General features: G+C 38.3%; 1 protein-coding gene across 2 annotated transcripts; it reads right to left on the reverse strand.

Moving 5' to 3' along the window:
* Positions 1-572: 572 nt before the first annotated feature.
* Positions 573-14,955, reverse strand: sax (type I BMP receptor saxophone). Of its 2 annotated transcripts, XM_034970287.2 has the most exons (12): positions 14,817-14,955; positions 14,125-14,242; positions 13,381-13,401; positions 12,338-12,535; positions 11,618-11,830; positions 10,489-10,583; positions 9,274-9,443; positions 8,572-8,757; positions 6,208-6,354; positions 5,061-5,242; positions 2,430-2,640; positions 573-1,322 (listed from the first exon to the last, which is right to left on the reverse strand). In XM_034970287.2, exons 1-12 carry the CDS (start codon positions 14,875-14,877, stop codon positions 1,170-1,172), a joined length of 1,755 nt encoding a protein of 584 aa, XP_034826178.1. In that variant the 5' UTR covers positions 14,878-14,955; the 3' UTR covers positions 573-1,169. The 2 variants fall into 2 exon arrangements, with proteins under 2 accessions (XP_034826178.1, XP_034826179.1); XM_034970288.2 differs by lacking the exon at positions 13,381-13,401 and having other exon boundaries at positions 14,817-14,952.
* Positions 14,956-14,992: the final 37 nt, after the last annotated feature.

Genomic DNA, 14,992 nt, shown 5'->3' on the forward strand with positions numbered 1-14,992 from the left:
ATATTGCCTATAGATTTATTATATCCTGTTTTCCGATCCTCCAACGATAATTTTAATACCTAACAGGATTGCGTTTGTTTAGTCAGAAAGCGTTACAAGTTTTTTTCAAGTGTAAAAGGGGAGTTAAAAAAAGTATTTTAGCGGGTTTTGCAACTACACGCCTCAATTGTACATTATAAACGCTTTACTTTAATTTTTTATTATAAACTTCAAATGCCAAAAAATTTATGACCTAAAATGAAATAATGGTTTTCATAAGAAAAACAAAACTAAAATAAGACCAGTGATCTCTCTTTTACTTTTGCAGCATGATAAATTCAGCACTGAAATATTTTTAGTTCAGTTAAATTTTATTAGTTAGCTCTGTTCGTTAGTAATCATAAAATCTATGATATATTAATTTTTATATGATTACTTTATTTTACATTTGAAATTCATAATATTATTTATTATAATATTTTAGTTTCTTAGTCTAAAATGCTATACATGGCACAATAATCATAATTAAGAAATATTTTATTACACACCAGTATAGTTAGTCATTATTTATGGCAACCAGATGTTAACATGTCAAAAAATTATTGAGAATTGTTAAAATTATTGTATTTGACAAAAACGAAAAGTTTCGAATATTACGAGTCGATTTTTATATGAAAACAAATTTATATAGAAAGTATGGGATACCATACAATGTTATTACAGACAAAGGTACTCAGTTCACGTACATAAAATAAAAAGTAGACCAATAGAACTAAAAATCATGATTTTTAGAGTTCCATACCCCAAAAGGAAAAAGGAACCCTTATAGATCACTTGGTTGTCTGTCTGTCGTGTCTGTCAGGAAACCTACAGGGTACTTCCCGTTGACCTAGAATCATGAAATTTGACAGGTCGGTAGGCATTATAGCATAGGTAAGTGGAGAAATCCGAAAACTATGAATTTGTGGTTACATCCAAACAAAAATTAAAATGTGTTCATGAACAAATAATTCGTATTTTTAACTTTCAAAGTAAGATCTTATACTAAGCGTCCTGAGTCCTATGGTAAAAGATGTTATACAATGTAAAAGGCCGTCCTTTTGGGTAAGAACCCACTTTCTGCATAACCCTGTAAATGTATATTCCTTAGATCACTTGTTAACACATTTTGTTCACTTCTAAACACTTGTTCACACATACACCTCATTGTCTTCGTTCAGCCTGATCGCGTTGTCGTTGGCGGCCAGCTTCAGGAGTGTCTTCTTGATGCGCAGCGCCGGCAGCCGCACCGACGCGTTCTGGTGCCAGCACTCGCGCATCAGGTTCGCCATGCCCACCATTGTCTGAAAACAGAGCAAATGTGATAACCCATTACTAATTTTATAAATGCGAAAGTGTGTCTGTCTGTCTGTTAGCTTTTCACTGCCCAACACTTTAACCGATTTAGATAAAATTTGGTACAGCGTTAGCTTACATCCCCGGGGAACATATGCTACTTTTTTCCCGGAAAATTAAAGTGTTTCCACGGATTTTTCAAAGCCTAAATCCACCCGGACATAATCGCGGCCTTCATCCAGTAGATTATAATCCGCTCACAGAGTTTTAATAAAACGCAAACTTATTGAAATATTGTATGATATGTTGCTTACTGTGTGGTAAAGTGTAGCATACAATGTGCTGTGTGGTACACTATGTACCGTGTGGTATGTAATGTACCGTGTGGTATGCTATGTACCGTGTGGTATGTAATGTACCGCGTGGTACGTTATATACCGTGTGGTACGCTATGTACCGTGTGGTATGTAATGTACCGTGTGGTATGCTATGTACCGTGTGGTATGTAATGTACCGCGTGGTACGTTATATACCGTGTGGTACGCTATGTACCGTGTGGTATGTAATGTACCATGTGATACTCTATATACCGTGTGGTATGTAATCTTCCGTGTGTTACGCTATGTACCGTGTGGTACTCTATATACCATGTGGTATGTAATGTACCATGGGCAGTAGCGTACAGGTCATAATGGCATAAATGCACTGCTTACCCCAGTTGTAAGCTATTTATCATTATGACCATATTTTTCATTATGATCTGCCAGTAAACAGGTTCCTACCTAACTAATGCCTACCCTGGCTTCAAACCCTGTGCACGCCACTGACCATGTGGTACACAATGCGGCGTGTAGAATAGAATATAATAGAATAGAATAGAATAGAATGTTTTTTTTATTCATGTAAACCTCTTAAAAGTGCTTATGAATAGTCAGGTAGTTTTAATTTACCACTGGTTCGGAATGCCGTATGTATGCCGTATGAATGTAATGTACCGTGTGGTATGTAATGTACCGTGTGTTACGCTATGTACCGTGTGGTACTCTATATACCATGTGGTATGTAATGTACCATGGGGTATACAATGCACGGTGTGGTACACTGTAGGCACGTACCGGATGCGGGTCGTCAGGCGGCGCGGGCCTGGCGTTGTCGGTGCACACAATCTTGCGCATGTCGTCGAAGCTGGGGTCCGCAGGCGCCAGCTCGCTGAAGGGCGCGCGGTGCTCCCTGGCGGGCGACACGCGCCGCGTCACCTCCCACAGCACCAGCGCCAGCGCGTACACGTCACACTTGCGGTACGCTTCGAAGCAACGCATGTTCATACTGCCAACAGAAACTTATACTATTACCAAAGGGTAAAAACGGAGCTCTATTAATGTCTTCTACTTGTATTTGGGGCTATGCAGCCCCCCAATTGTGTAAGAATAACCATTTCATGGCTATCGCAATCGTCAAGAATTCTGCCCTTTGATTGGCTGTGAAAAAATGTAAACAGCGAATCAACCAATCAAAGGGCAGAATTTCTTGACGATTGCGATAGCCATGAAATGGTTATTCTTACACAATTGGGGGCAGGTTCTTGAATCCCTGTATCACTGCGACCGTCTCCGATCTTTTTTTTTTTTTTTTAAAAAGAATATTAGCCATGTTAAATCTTCTAAATATATAAAAGGAAAAGGTGACTAACTGATTGACTGACTGACTGATCTATCAACGCACAGCTCAAACTACTGGACGGATCGGGCTGAAATTTGGTATGCAGATAGCTATTATGACGTAGGCATCCGCTAAGAAAGGATTTTTGAAAATTCAACCCCTAAGGGGGTGAAATAGGGGTTTGAAATTTGTGTAGTCCACGCGGACGAAGTCGCGAGCATAAGCTAGTATATATATATATCTATTGTGTTTGCATCTATATATATCTATATACAGGGTTACAGGAAAATAGGACACGATCCCGTTAAGGGGTTATAGTACAGGACATTAGCTATCAAACGACCCCTAAAGTGCTTATGCGAAAGTGTATCGTTTTCGAGTTATTCATTTTTTTATTTTTTTCTTGGTAAAAGGGTGTTTGCCACTTTAAAAATTAATAAAAAAAAGGAACAATGTATTTCAGCAGATTTTTTTTTATTTATTGCTAGTACATATCCTTGTTAATAATAAACAGTTATAAAACTAAAAAAATCTTCAAGCATTTTAAAATTACAGCCCAAAAACTGTACAAGTTTTCGATTTTTAAATTTAATTCTTTGAATAACTTGCAAATTTTCTGTAAAAATTACTATGGCACTTATCCTGCGGATTATTTTAAAAACATCTACGTTTCGTTAGCTATCCATTGGTACAAAAAAATTATTAAAAAAATCATAAAATCAAGAAAAAATTACACAACAAAGAGACCAGGTAGAAAATTCTAACAAATGCTATTGCCAAAGAATTAAATCAGAATCTATGTAAAAACGAGTTTAATGCAAAATGGTTAAAGATTATTTTTAATGAGGTCAAAAGGTAATATAAAATCAGTCAAGTGCGAGTCGGGCTCGCACACGAAGGGTTCCGTACCTTCGTACAAGAAATAACAATTTTTAATTTTCTTTTAATTTTTATGGCGGCCATTTTGCAATTTTTAGTATTTGTTGTTATAGCGGCCATAAAAATACACATTTTGTGAAAATTTCATGTTCGTTCGTCCGTCCGTCCGTCTGTCCGGCCGTCCGTTTGTCTGTCAGTGGACTGTATCTCGTGAACCCTAACACGTAGAGACTTGAAATTTTTACAGAATGTGTATTTTTATTGCCGCTATAACAATAAATACTAAAAATTACAAAATGGCCGCCATAAAAATTAAAAAAAATTAAAGTGTTATTTTTTGTACGATGGTACGGAACCCTTCGTGTGCGAGCCCGACTCGCACTTGACTGATTTTATCTTACCTTTTGACCTCATTAAAAATAATCTTTAACTATTTTGCATTTAACTCGTTTTTACATTGATTCTGATTTAATTCTTTAGCAATAGCATTTGTTATAATTTTCTACCTGGTCTCTTTGTTGTGTAATTTTTTCTTGATTTTATGATTTTTTTAATAATTTTTTTGTACCAATGGATAGCTAACGAAACGTAGACGTTTTTAAAATAATCCGCAGGATAAGTGCCATAGCAATTTTTACAGAAAATTTGCAAGTTATTCAAAGAATTAAATTGAAAAATCGAAAACTTGTACAGTTTTTGGGCTGTAATTTTAAAATGCTTGAAGATTTTTTTAGTTTTATAACTGTTTATTATTAACAAGGATATGTACTAGCAATAAATAAAAAAAAATCTGCTGAAATACATTGTTCCTTTTTTTTATTAATTTTTAAAGTGGCAAACACCCTTTTACCAAGAAAAAAATAAAAAAATGAATAACTCGAAAACGATACACTTTCGCATAAGCACTTTAGGGGTCGTTTGATAGCTAATGTCCTGTACTATAACCCCTTAACGGGATCGTGTCCTATTTTCCTGTAACCCTGTATATATATATATAACGCGGCACGCGCCGCGGTTTTGACTCTACCGTGCGCGGATGGACTCCCTTGAAAAAGGACCCCGGATGGGTTCGAAACTAGTCGGGCTAACGTCGACTACACACGTGAGTAAGCCGGGACAGATAGTATTTATAGTTTACGTTTTATGAAAACTTTGAACTTGTTGAGAGACATCTCCAATATGTCTTCTGGAAGATTAAGGAAGGGTACCTTTGATCCAACACTTCGGGGCTCATGTACCGCTTGGTGCCCTGGCGAGGGTTGTGCGTCAGGTCGCTGGCCACGTGCTGCCGCGTCACCGCCAGCCCCAGGTCCGCTATGCAGCATTCGCCGTTCACTTTCACCAGAATGTTCTTGGACTTTATATCCCTGTGTGCTATCGCTGGTTTGCCCTACGAACAAACCAAATAGTTGCATCTACAGTGCGACACGGCTCTCTTGGCACTTGAATGACATTGACAGGAGGGGCGCTGTTGGAGAACATAGAATTCGTGCATAGAATATTCAAGGAAATAATTCAAGAAACAATAAAAAAAGGGACACTTGACGGCAACGTTAGTTCCGATTTTCGCCACACGCCAAGATAGCCTTGTCGCACTGTATCTGCAAGTTTTAAGAGAGCTGTAATAGCCTAATGGTTCAATTCATTTGTGATGATGCATATGTCAAAAAAAAAATTATTTCTTAGGAATCTAAATATATAAAAGGAAAAGGTGACTAACTGACTGACTGACTGACTGATCTATCAACGCACAGCTCAAACTACTGGACGGATCGGGCTGAAATTTGGCATGCAGATAGCTATTATGACGTAGGCGTCCGCTAAGAAAGGATTTTTGAAAATTCAACTCCTAAGGGGGTGAAATAGAGTTTTGAAATTTTGTAGTCCACGCGGACGAAGTCGCGAGCATAAGCTAGTCAAACAATAAAACAAAAGGGACACTTGACGGCAACGTTAGTTCCGATTTTCGCCACACGCCAAGATAGCCTTGTCGCACTGTATCTGCAAGTTTTAAGCTGTAATAGCCTAATGGTTCAATTCAATTGTGATGATGCATATGGCAAAAATAAATTATTTCTTAGGAATTATTAACTAAAAAAGTACGTCAAATTACATCAAATTTTATGACGTCACATGTATGTATTTCGTACAAGGTCGAGCTGGTATGAAATACATACTTTGTTTGATAAACAGTTCCTGATTTGACCAGTCTAATAAATAAATAAATAAATAAACTTTTATTTCAGGCATAAGTACACCCATAATTGTGTGTTAGTAGTTAGTACAGAAACAATTCCTTAACCTATGTTAGTACCTACTTATTACTAGCTTAAACTAACTAATAACCCCTATCACCTGTGTGCCGTGTATGTCTGTGTGTAGATGTAGCAGGCCGTTGACGATGGACAGACAGATGAGCATCATCTGGTGCCTCGTGAGAGTGGTTCTGCTCAGGTGTTCGTACAAGGAGCCCAGCGGGTGGAAGTGTGTGATTAGCCATAGCTGAAAGGAATTAGGACATGCATTAGTCACTATACACAACGTACCACACGGTACATAGTGTACCACACGGTACATAGTGTACCACACGGTATATAGCATACCACTTGGTACATACTACATAGCGTACCACACGGTACATAGAATACCACATGGTACATACTACATAGCGTACCACACAGTATATAGCATACCACATGGTACATACTACACAGCGTACCACACGGCACATAGCGCACAACACGGTACATAGCATACCACTTGGTACATACTACATAGCGTACCACACGGTACATAGAATACCACTTGGTACATACCACATAGCGTACCACACGGTACATAGAATACCACATGGTACATACTACATAGCGTACCACACAGTATATAGCATACCACATGGTACATACTACACAGCGTACCACACGGCACATAGCGCACAACACGGTACATAGCATACCACACGGTACATACCACATAGCGAACCACACGGTACATAGCGTATTTGGAGCAATTTTCGGAATTTTTTGCATCAAAGAAGTTATATCGAATCGTATTTTGATTTAAATCGTGTTTTGAATTAAATGGGTATATATAAAAAATTTTTTACAAAAAAAATAAAAACCGACTTCGTTACACAAACACTAAAAATTGAAAAATAATTTAATTTATTACCGAATATATTATGTATACAAGAGTTAATATAGTTCCATAATAATACTTTTTGGTGCCGGTGCCAATTAGCTTTCGCGAATCGTCTAGACTTCATATTTTTATGGGACTCCACCATGGCACCTCATTGGCACCGACCCCAAAAAATATTATTATGGAACTATATTAACTCTTGTATACATAATATATTCGGTAATAAATTAAATTATTTTTCAATTTTTAGTGTTTGTGTAACGAAGTCGGTTTTTATTTTTTTTGTAAAAATTTTTTATTTCACAATTTTTAGTGGCCCCATGGAATTATGCTATTACTGGTTAAAAGTCTACTGTTTACTAAGCTATTACACTGATCGCGAGCAATTTACTCTTATCCGTTGAGGAGTTCCAGTATCTATCTTCGAAGATGTTCATCAGATCTTCACCAAATTGAAATGGGACCAACTTTGAAGTATACCCTTTCAAACAAAAAAAGAATTTTCAAAATCGGTCTAGGCGTTTTCGAGTAATCGGGGAACATACATAAAAAAAAAAAAAAAAAATAAAAAAAAGATTCCGACGAATTGAGAACCTCCTCCTTTTTTTGAAGTCGGTTAAAAAGAAAAGGTGACTGACTGACTGACTGATCTATCAACGCACAGCTGAAACTACTGCACGGATTGGGCTGAAATTTGGCATGCAGATAGCTATTATGACGTAGGCATCCGCTAAGAAAGGATTTTTGGAAATTCAACCCCTAAGGGGGTGAAATAGGTGTTTGAAATTTGTGTAGTCCATGCGGACGAAGTCGCGGGCATAAGCTAGTAATCAATAATAATAGATACATAAAAGACAATCGATTGTTCGATTCATCCGATTGTTTTTAGCCGACTTCAAAAAAAGGAGGAGGTTCTCAATTCGTCGGAATCTTTTTTTTTTTTTTTATGAATGTTCCCCGATTACTCGAAGACGCCTGGACCGATTTTGAAAATTCTTTTTTTGTTTGAAAGGGTATACTTCAAAGTTGGTCCCATTTAAATTTGGTGAAGATCTGATGAACATCTTCGAAGATAGATACTGGAACTTCTCAACGGATAAGAGTAAATTGCTCGCGATCAGTGTAATAGCTTAGTAAACAGTAGATTTTTAACCAGTCATAGCATAATTCCATGGGACCACTAAAAATTGTGAAATAAATTATTTTTACAAAAAAAATAAAAACCGACTTCGATACACAAACACTAAAAATTGAAAAATAATTTAATTTATTACCGAATATATTATGTATACAAGAGTTAATATAGTTCCATAATAATATTTTTTGGGGTCGGTGCCAATGAGGTGCCATTGTGGAGTCTCATAAAAATATGAAGTCTAGACGATTCGCGCAGCTAAAGCTAATTGGCACCGGCACCAAAAAGTATTATTATGGAACTATATTAACTCTTGTATACATAATATATTCGGTAATAAATTAAATTATTTTTCAATTTTTAGTGTTTGTGTATCGAAGTCGGTTTTTATTTTTTTTGTAAAAATTTTTTTTTAGCAATAATCGCCCATCGTTACATCACACCTGTGTACAACTGTTCCTGCTGGTCATATCGCTGCCTATGTACGCGAGGATGTTGTCGTGCCGGAGCAGCACGGTGCTATATATCTCCGTCTCCCTCCGCCAGCTGGCCTCATCTCGCGAGAAGAAGATCTTAACCGCCACGCTGTCCGCGTACCAGGAGCCGCGCCACACTTCGCCGTAGCGTCCCTGGGGACAAGTTTTTTTTTTTTTTTTTTTTTTTTAATTCTTTATAGGCAAACGCTTGACCGCAATCACACCTGATGGAAGGTCCTGATGCGGCCTAAGATGGGACGCGTTTACCTAGAAGATGCCTATTCACTCTTGTTTTAAAGATACCCGGGTTGTAGTTGGTAGGAAACACTCAAGCAAGTATGTACTCATTACCAACTATTTTTTTTTACATGAGTAACCATATTATAAATGCGAAAGTGTGTTTGTTTGTTGGTTTGTCCTTCAATCACGTCGCAACGGAGCAACCGATTGACGTGATTTTTTGCATTGTAAAGCCTATGTCTACGGGCATGTAAGCTAACTCTGTACCAAATTTCGTCAAAATCGGTAAAACTGTTGGGCTGTGAAAAAGCTAGCAGACAGACAGACAGACACACTTTCGCATTTATAAAATTAGTATGGATTCATATATCCCAGCTACGGTGCATTAATTTATCTCTAAGATAAATTTAAAAAAAAAATCAACTATACCTTGCCAATCCTCTCGATCAGGGTGACCTGCTTAGCCAGCGTCCTCTGCACCATCACCGGGAGACCAGACCCTGAGCCGCTGGTCACCGAGCACTCCAAGTATTCCCTCAGAGTGGAGTCCCCGGCCGCCACCGCGTGGAGACCTCCGCCATTTTGTGACCCTTCCAGACCTGGATAATATATATTTTTATAAACAAAAAAATCTATCAAATTCGAGTCGGACTCGCGCACCGAGGGTTCCGTACTCGGGTATTTTTTATAAATCAACAACTATAATGCATTAAAAAGAAATAAAAATCTGTTTTAGAATGTACAAGTAAAGTTATTTCATATGATATGTCACTTGGCATAGTCATTTTACTTTGGAAATCGAAAATACTAATTATTTGTTCATGAACACATTATAATTTTTGTTTTTGTGATGTAACCACAAATTCATGGTTTTTGGATTTATTCCGTTACTTGTGCTATCTACCAAATTTCATGATTCTAGGTCAATGGGAAGTACCTTGTAGGTTTCTTGACAGACCGACAGACAGACAACAAAGTGATCCTATAAGGGTTCCGTTTATTCTTTTGAGGTACGGAACCCTAAAAAAGTACATAGTGTTATACCTAGCTGTTTTTAAGTTATAATAAATGGTTGTTTGTTGTTTTTCAATATATTATTAGGTATGGGAAGACATTATACATGCATTTTTATTTGCATGTATAAAACTTGTAAATTTGTCAACCAATTGTTTATTTAATAATTTATAATTGTTTAAAAATTTATTAAGGATGAATAAAAGGCCTTTTTATTTTTTTTATTTTTATGGGAAGACATTAACTCCTGAAACAGTTTTTCACACACCTCAGGAGGCAGGGTCTAGGTCTAGGTCATAGCCTATCAATACTACATCTTTGTTAAGATAATAAATATTTTATTTTATTTTGTACGGAATTCTTCGTGTCCGACTCGCACTTGGCCGGTTTTTAAAAATAAATAAATAAATAAAATAAAAATAAGAATCTTTTTTATTCGAATAAACTTTTACAAGTACTTTCGAATGCATCTACCACTGGTTCGGAATGCCTTTCCTACCGAGAAGAACCAGCAAGAAACTCGGCGGTTGCTCTTTTCAAATATTTGATATAGGTACAAAACATTTTGCTAAAAATTGCTATATTTTGCTTGAAGAACTAGTTGTACATAGATTTTTTTCGTTGTCTTACCTTCATAATAGGCGCTGGTGACATGCGGGCTGTACATGGAGGGGAAATAGTTAGAGTCCGCGCCCAGCTTCTGTGCTGCGCGTGAGACACGTAATCTGTAACAATCAATCACAAGATTATAATTGTACTACTAGCTTATGCTCGCGACTTCGTCCGCGTGGACTACACAAATTTCAAGCCCCTATTTCACCCCCTTAGGGGTAGAATTTTCAAAAATCCTTCCTTAGCGGATGCCTACGTCACAATAGCTATCTGCATGCCAAATTTCAGCCCAATCCGTCCAGTAGTTTGAGCTGTGCGTTGATAGATCAGTCAGTCAATCAGTCAGTCAGTCAGTCAGTCAGTCAGTCACCGTTTCCTTTTATATATTAAGATTGATGCGACTTCGTACGCGTGGTTTTAGGTTTTTAAAAATCCTGTGGGAGCTCTTCAATTTTCCGGGATAAAAAGTAGCCTATGTGCTTCCCAGGGATGCGAGCTATCTCTGTACCAAATTTCGTCAAAATCGGTGGAACGGTTGAGCCGTGAAAAGCTAGCAGACAGACAGACAGACAGACACACTTTCGCATTTATAATATTAGTATGGATAGAAGCAGGCGTTACTTTGCGGAAGTCCATGATATACAATGAACATGTACATGAACGAGGAGTGTGTTCTGGTATTTGTGTGGTGATGCGTATTGCTTGCCTGGTGGCTGCTTTTTCCTGCATGTTTAGCAGTGGGAGGGCGGGCGGTGCATTTCGCATGCTGCATGTTGCACCATACAAATTCAAACTGTTTCAGCGGATTACAGCATATTAAGCTTTTGGTTCATTGAAGATTATTATTATTATTTTTAATAGACTTACTTAGGTAAGCAGCTTTCGCTGATGCGTCTATTTCAGAAATACTTCGAGTTTTCCAAATGTTTGTCTAATCTATTCTTGAACTGCTGCGCGATTGCGGGAGAATGACAGCCACAATGTCACGATCGCAATCATCTCTGATTGGTTAATGCTTGCTCACTATTGGCTAAAATGCATTGTTGCAACAAGAATCTTACAAATTCAGCCAATCAGAACAATTGAGATTGTAATAATTGTGATGAGAGAGGGAGAGAGAGAGAGAGCTGCGTTGTTGTTCACTCACCGGTGACTCCTGCGCAGCACCAATATAGCCATGGCTCCTATGACACTGACGGCCAGCACTGACAACGTCACACTGAGCCACAGCTTCCAGGCTCCAGCGGTTAGGGGCTCTATGGCCATGTCTGATGGTTGCAAGGAAGGAAAGCTGCCATCATTGCACATGTCACCTTGACAGCAAGTTATGTTTAGCTGCCCTGCGTGACGTTTGCGTGGCCTGGAACAAAAAAAAAAGGTTAAATGAAAATAATACTGAGTCCCTGTAAAAAGGACCCCGAATGGGTTCGAAATTAGTCGGGCTAACGTCAACTAAACACTTGAGTAAAGCCGCGTATGAGACATGTATAATAATATTTGATTCTATTCTATAAATACAGTTGCAAACCATTTTGTGTACATAAGATAATGTTGCATCGCTGTCGCCGCACTCGGGCGACTCGCATAGATGAATGTCGCGCGACTGTTGCACTTGCATCGTTGCTGCTACATTCGGGCGACTCGCATAGATGAAAGTCGCGCAACTGTCGCTGCACTCAGCGACTCGCATAGATGAAAGTCGCGCGACTGTCGCCGCACTCAGCGACTCGCATAGGTGACTGTCGCGCGACTGTTGTCGCACTCGGGTGACTCGCATAGATGAATGTCGCGCAAAATGCCGCGCGACTGTCGCCGCACTTGGGCGAGTCGCATAGATGAATGTCGCGTTTCATATCACGTAACTAACCTTTGGGAAGCCTGGTTGGTGCGACAAGTGAACTGATAATGGTCGCGGTGCGTAGAGCAGCCGCGGGAATGCCGCAACGCGCCGTCCGACGCGCGCACTGTCGACTTGAAACAGTATAACGCCGATCCGCACACTTGTTGCGCGACTGTCGCGTCGCTGTCGCCGCACTCGGGCGACTCGCATAGATGGCATTTGTACCTGTAAAATGTATGCAAGGTGTCCAGTACATAATACAAAAGGTACACTGTTTTATCATGAACTAGCATATGCTCGCGACTTCGTCCGCGTGGACTATACAAATTTCAAACCCCTATTTCACCCCCTTGGGAGTTGAATTTTCAAAAATTCTTTCTTAGCGGATGCCTACATCATAATAGCTATCTGGATGCCAAATTTCAGCCAGATCCGTCCAGTAGTTTGAGCTGTGCGTTGATAGATCAGTCAACCGGTAAAGGAATGGACTGAAAATCGAAAGATCGACGGTTCAAACCCCACCCGTTGCACTATTGTCGTACCTACTCCTAGCACAAGCCTGACGCTTAGTTGGAGAGGAAAGGGGAATATTAGTCATTTAACATGGCTAATATTCTTTAAAAAAAAAAAACAGTCAGTCAGCTTTTCATTTTACACAACATGATGCCTGCAACTTGATCTGTCTGGATTTCGGTTTCTAGAAATCCTGTCGGAATTCTTTACATTACATTTTGCATGATAAATCAAAAACTATTATACATAAAAATAAATGAAAATCTGTTATGGAATGTAGTAAAGCCCTATTATATGATACCCCACTTGGTATAGTTATATTACTTAGAAAATTGTATGTGATGTAACCACAAATTCAGTTTTCGCATTTTTTCCTTTACTTGTGCTATAAGACCTACCTACCTGCGAAATTTTATGATTGGAAGTACCCTATAGGTTTTCTTGCCATACATGACAGATGGTTAGACAGACAGACAGATAGACAACGAAGTGATCCTAGATAAGGATTCCTTTTTCCTTTTGGGGTACGGAACCCTAACATTTAAAAAAAACAATACCTTTTCTGAAACTTCCTTCTTCTTAGCAGCAGATAAAAATAACAATCAATTTAATTACATAATATATAAGGCCCGCAAATTGCTATTATGCTGGAACCATGTGTCATTAACATCTAAATGACGTCATTTTGACTTCAGCCGAAATAAAAATATACCATCAGCTAGAAACTTCAGTCTAGTGCTGACGTCACTAAAATTTTAGCAATTTGGGGGACTTATAGTCATATTTCATTTTATATTCATTATGTGTAAAACGTTGTAGCAAAGCTGAAGTGGCAATGGGCAGGACAAATAGTTCGGAAAAATGATAGACGTTGGGGTCCTAAGGCGCTGGAATGATGACCTCGCACAGGAAGACGCAGCGTTGGAAGACCCTACACGAGACATGTTCAGCAGTGGACGTCTATTGGTTGATGATGATAATGTGTAAAGTGGTTATTGCCCAATAGTTAAGATGCTGGCCTCCTATTAGTGGGTTCAATCCTCCTTCTCTAACTTTTGGAGTGGTGTAAGAACACACAACAGCTTTAACGGTGAAGAAAAAGCATCGTGAGGAAACCTGCATGCCTGAGAGTTCTTCATAATGTCCTCAAAGATGAGTCCTCATTCCACACTTGGCGAGCATGGTGGACTGTGATCAAACTGACCCGTGTTCAGTAGTAAATGTCATTATCAATTATGTAAATCGTTATGACTGTATTAATACAGTACACCTTACTGAATTAATACATAAAAATTTCTCACCTGGGTTGTTGTACCATCATCTTTTTATCAAGTGCGAGCATGTCATCTGTGATGTGATTGGCTGGTTTTGTGCTGGGAGCCCCATCTTGCTCCAGGTTGTCAAACCCTGGGAGTCCGGCTACAAGTCAAATGGCTATAAGTCAATAATTCATATAATATTTTTTCTTAGGTGACTTAAAAAACAAACAAATTGCAGAAACATTACCCACAGAAATATTATTTTTCTTTTATATGGTCACTTTTTGAATACGAATCTGAACTCATTTCCAAGCTAAGAATCAGTGTAATAAGTAAAGTAGTGGTGTATCTCTATATATGGGCTTAGAATAAGCAAACCCAAGATTACTTATAAAAAGCTTTGTGAGTAAAAGAAAGCTCCCTAATTATAAAACCTCCCACTTTCAATCCCACTATTTAGTCAAAAGTTTCGATTACCAAACACTCTCAATTCTCATACATATAAAACGTGAAAGTTATTCAGGCTGATATTAGTCGCTGTAAATGTTAAATAAACAACACGATCGAGTTTGCGTCCTACCAAAAAACAATAATAAAAACGATGTTAGAAACCACGGCACGGAAGCGAACCCATTTTCACCACTTTCCTACAAAGCAACAACATAAAAATTTGCACGGCGAATGCGTTTTAGGTTTCCACTGTAAACTGCATACACTTTATCACAATTACTCACCGTGGCAAGCGTTTAAAAGTAAAAATGTGAACAAATATCGCAATATGACAACGTCCGCCATTCTTCATTCATCATAACAATCACAGACAATTGGCCAATCAGCGATTTGATAACAATGCACAACTGTCAATTGAAAAACTTATTTTGCTTGATTCTAATTTCACTTACAAAATAGA

The sequence above is a fragment of the Maniola hyperantus genome, chromosome 7 (assembly GCF_902806685.2).
Source record: "Maniola hyperantus chromosome 7, iAphHyp1.2, whole genome shotgun sequence".
NCBI classification, from domain to species: Eukaryota; Metazoa; Arthropoda; class Insecta; order Lepidoptera; family Nymphalidae; genus Maniola; species Maniola hyperantus.

What these genes read in the sequence shown, in the direction of transcription:
- sax (XM_034970287.2), bottom strand. Translation starts at nt 14,877, where the DNA reads ATGGCGGACGTTGTCATATTGCGATATTTGTTCACATTTTTACTTTTA. An exon ending in GCAGGAACAGTTGTACACAG is followed by an intron (nt 6,355 to 8,571) that starts GTGTGATGTAAC and finishes AATTCCTTTCAG; the next exon opens with CTATGGCTAATCACACACTT. An exon ending in CAGACATACACGGCACACAG is followed by an intron (nt 5,243 to 6,207) that starts GTGATAGGGGTT and finishes GTTTGTTCGTAG; the next exon opens with GGCAAACCAGCGATAGCACA.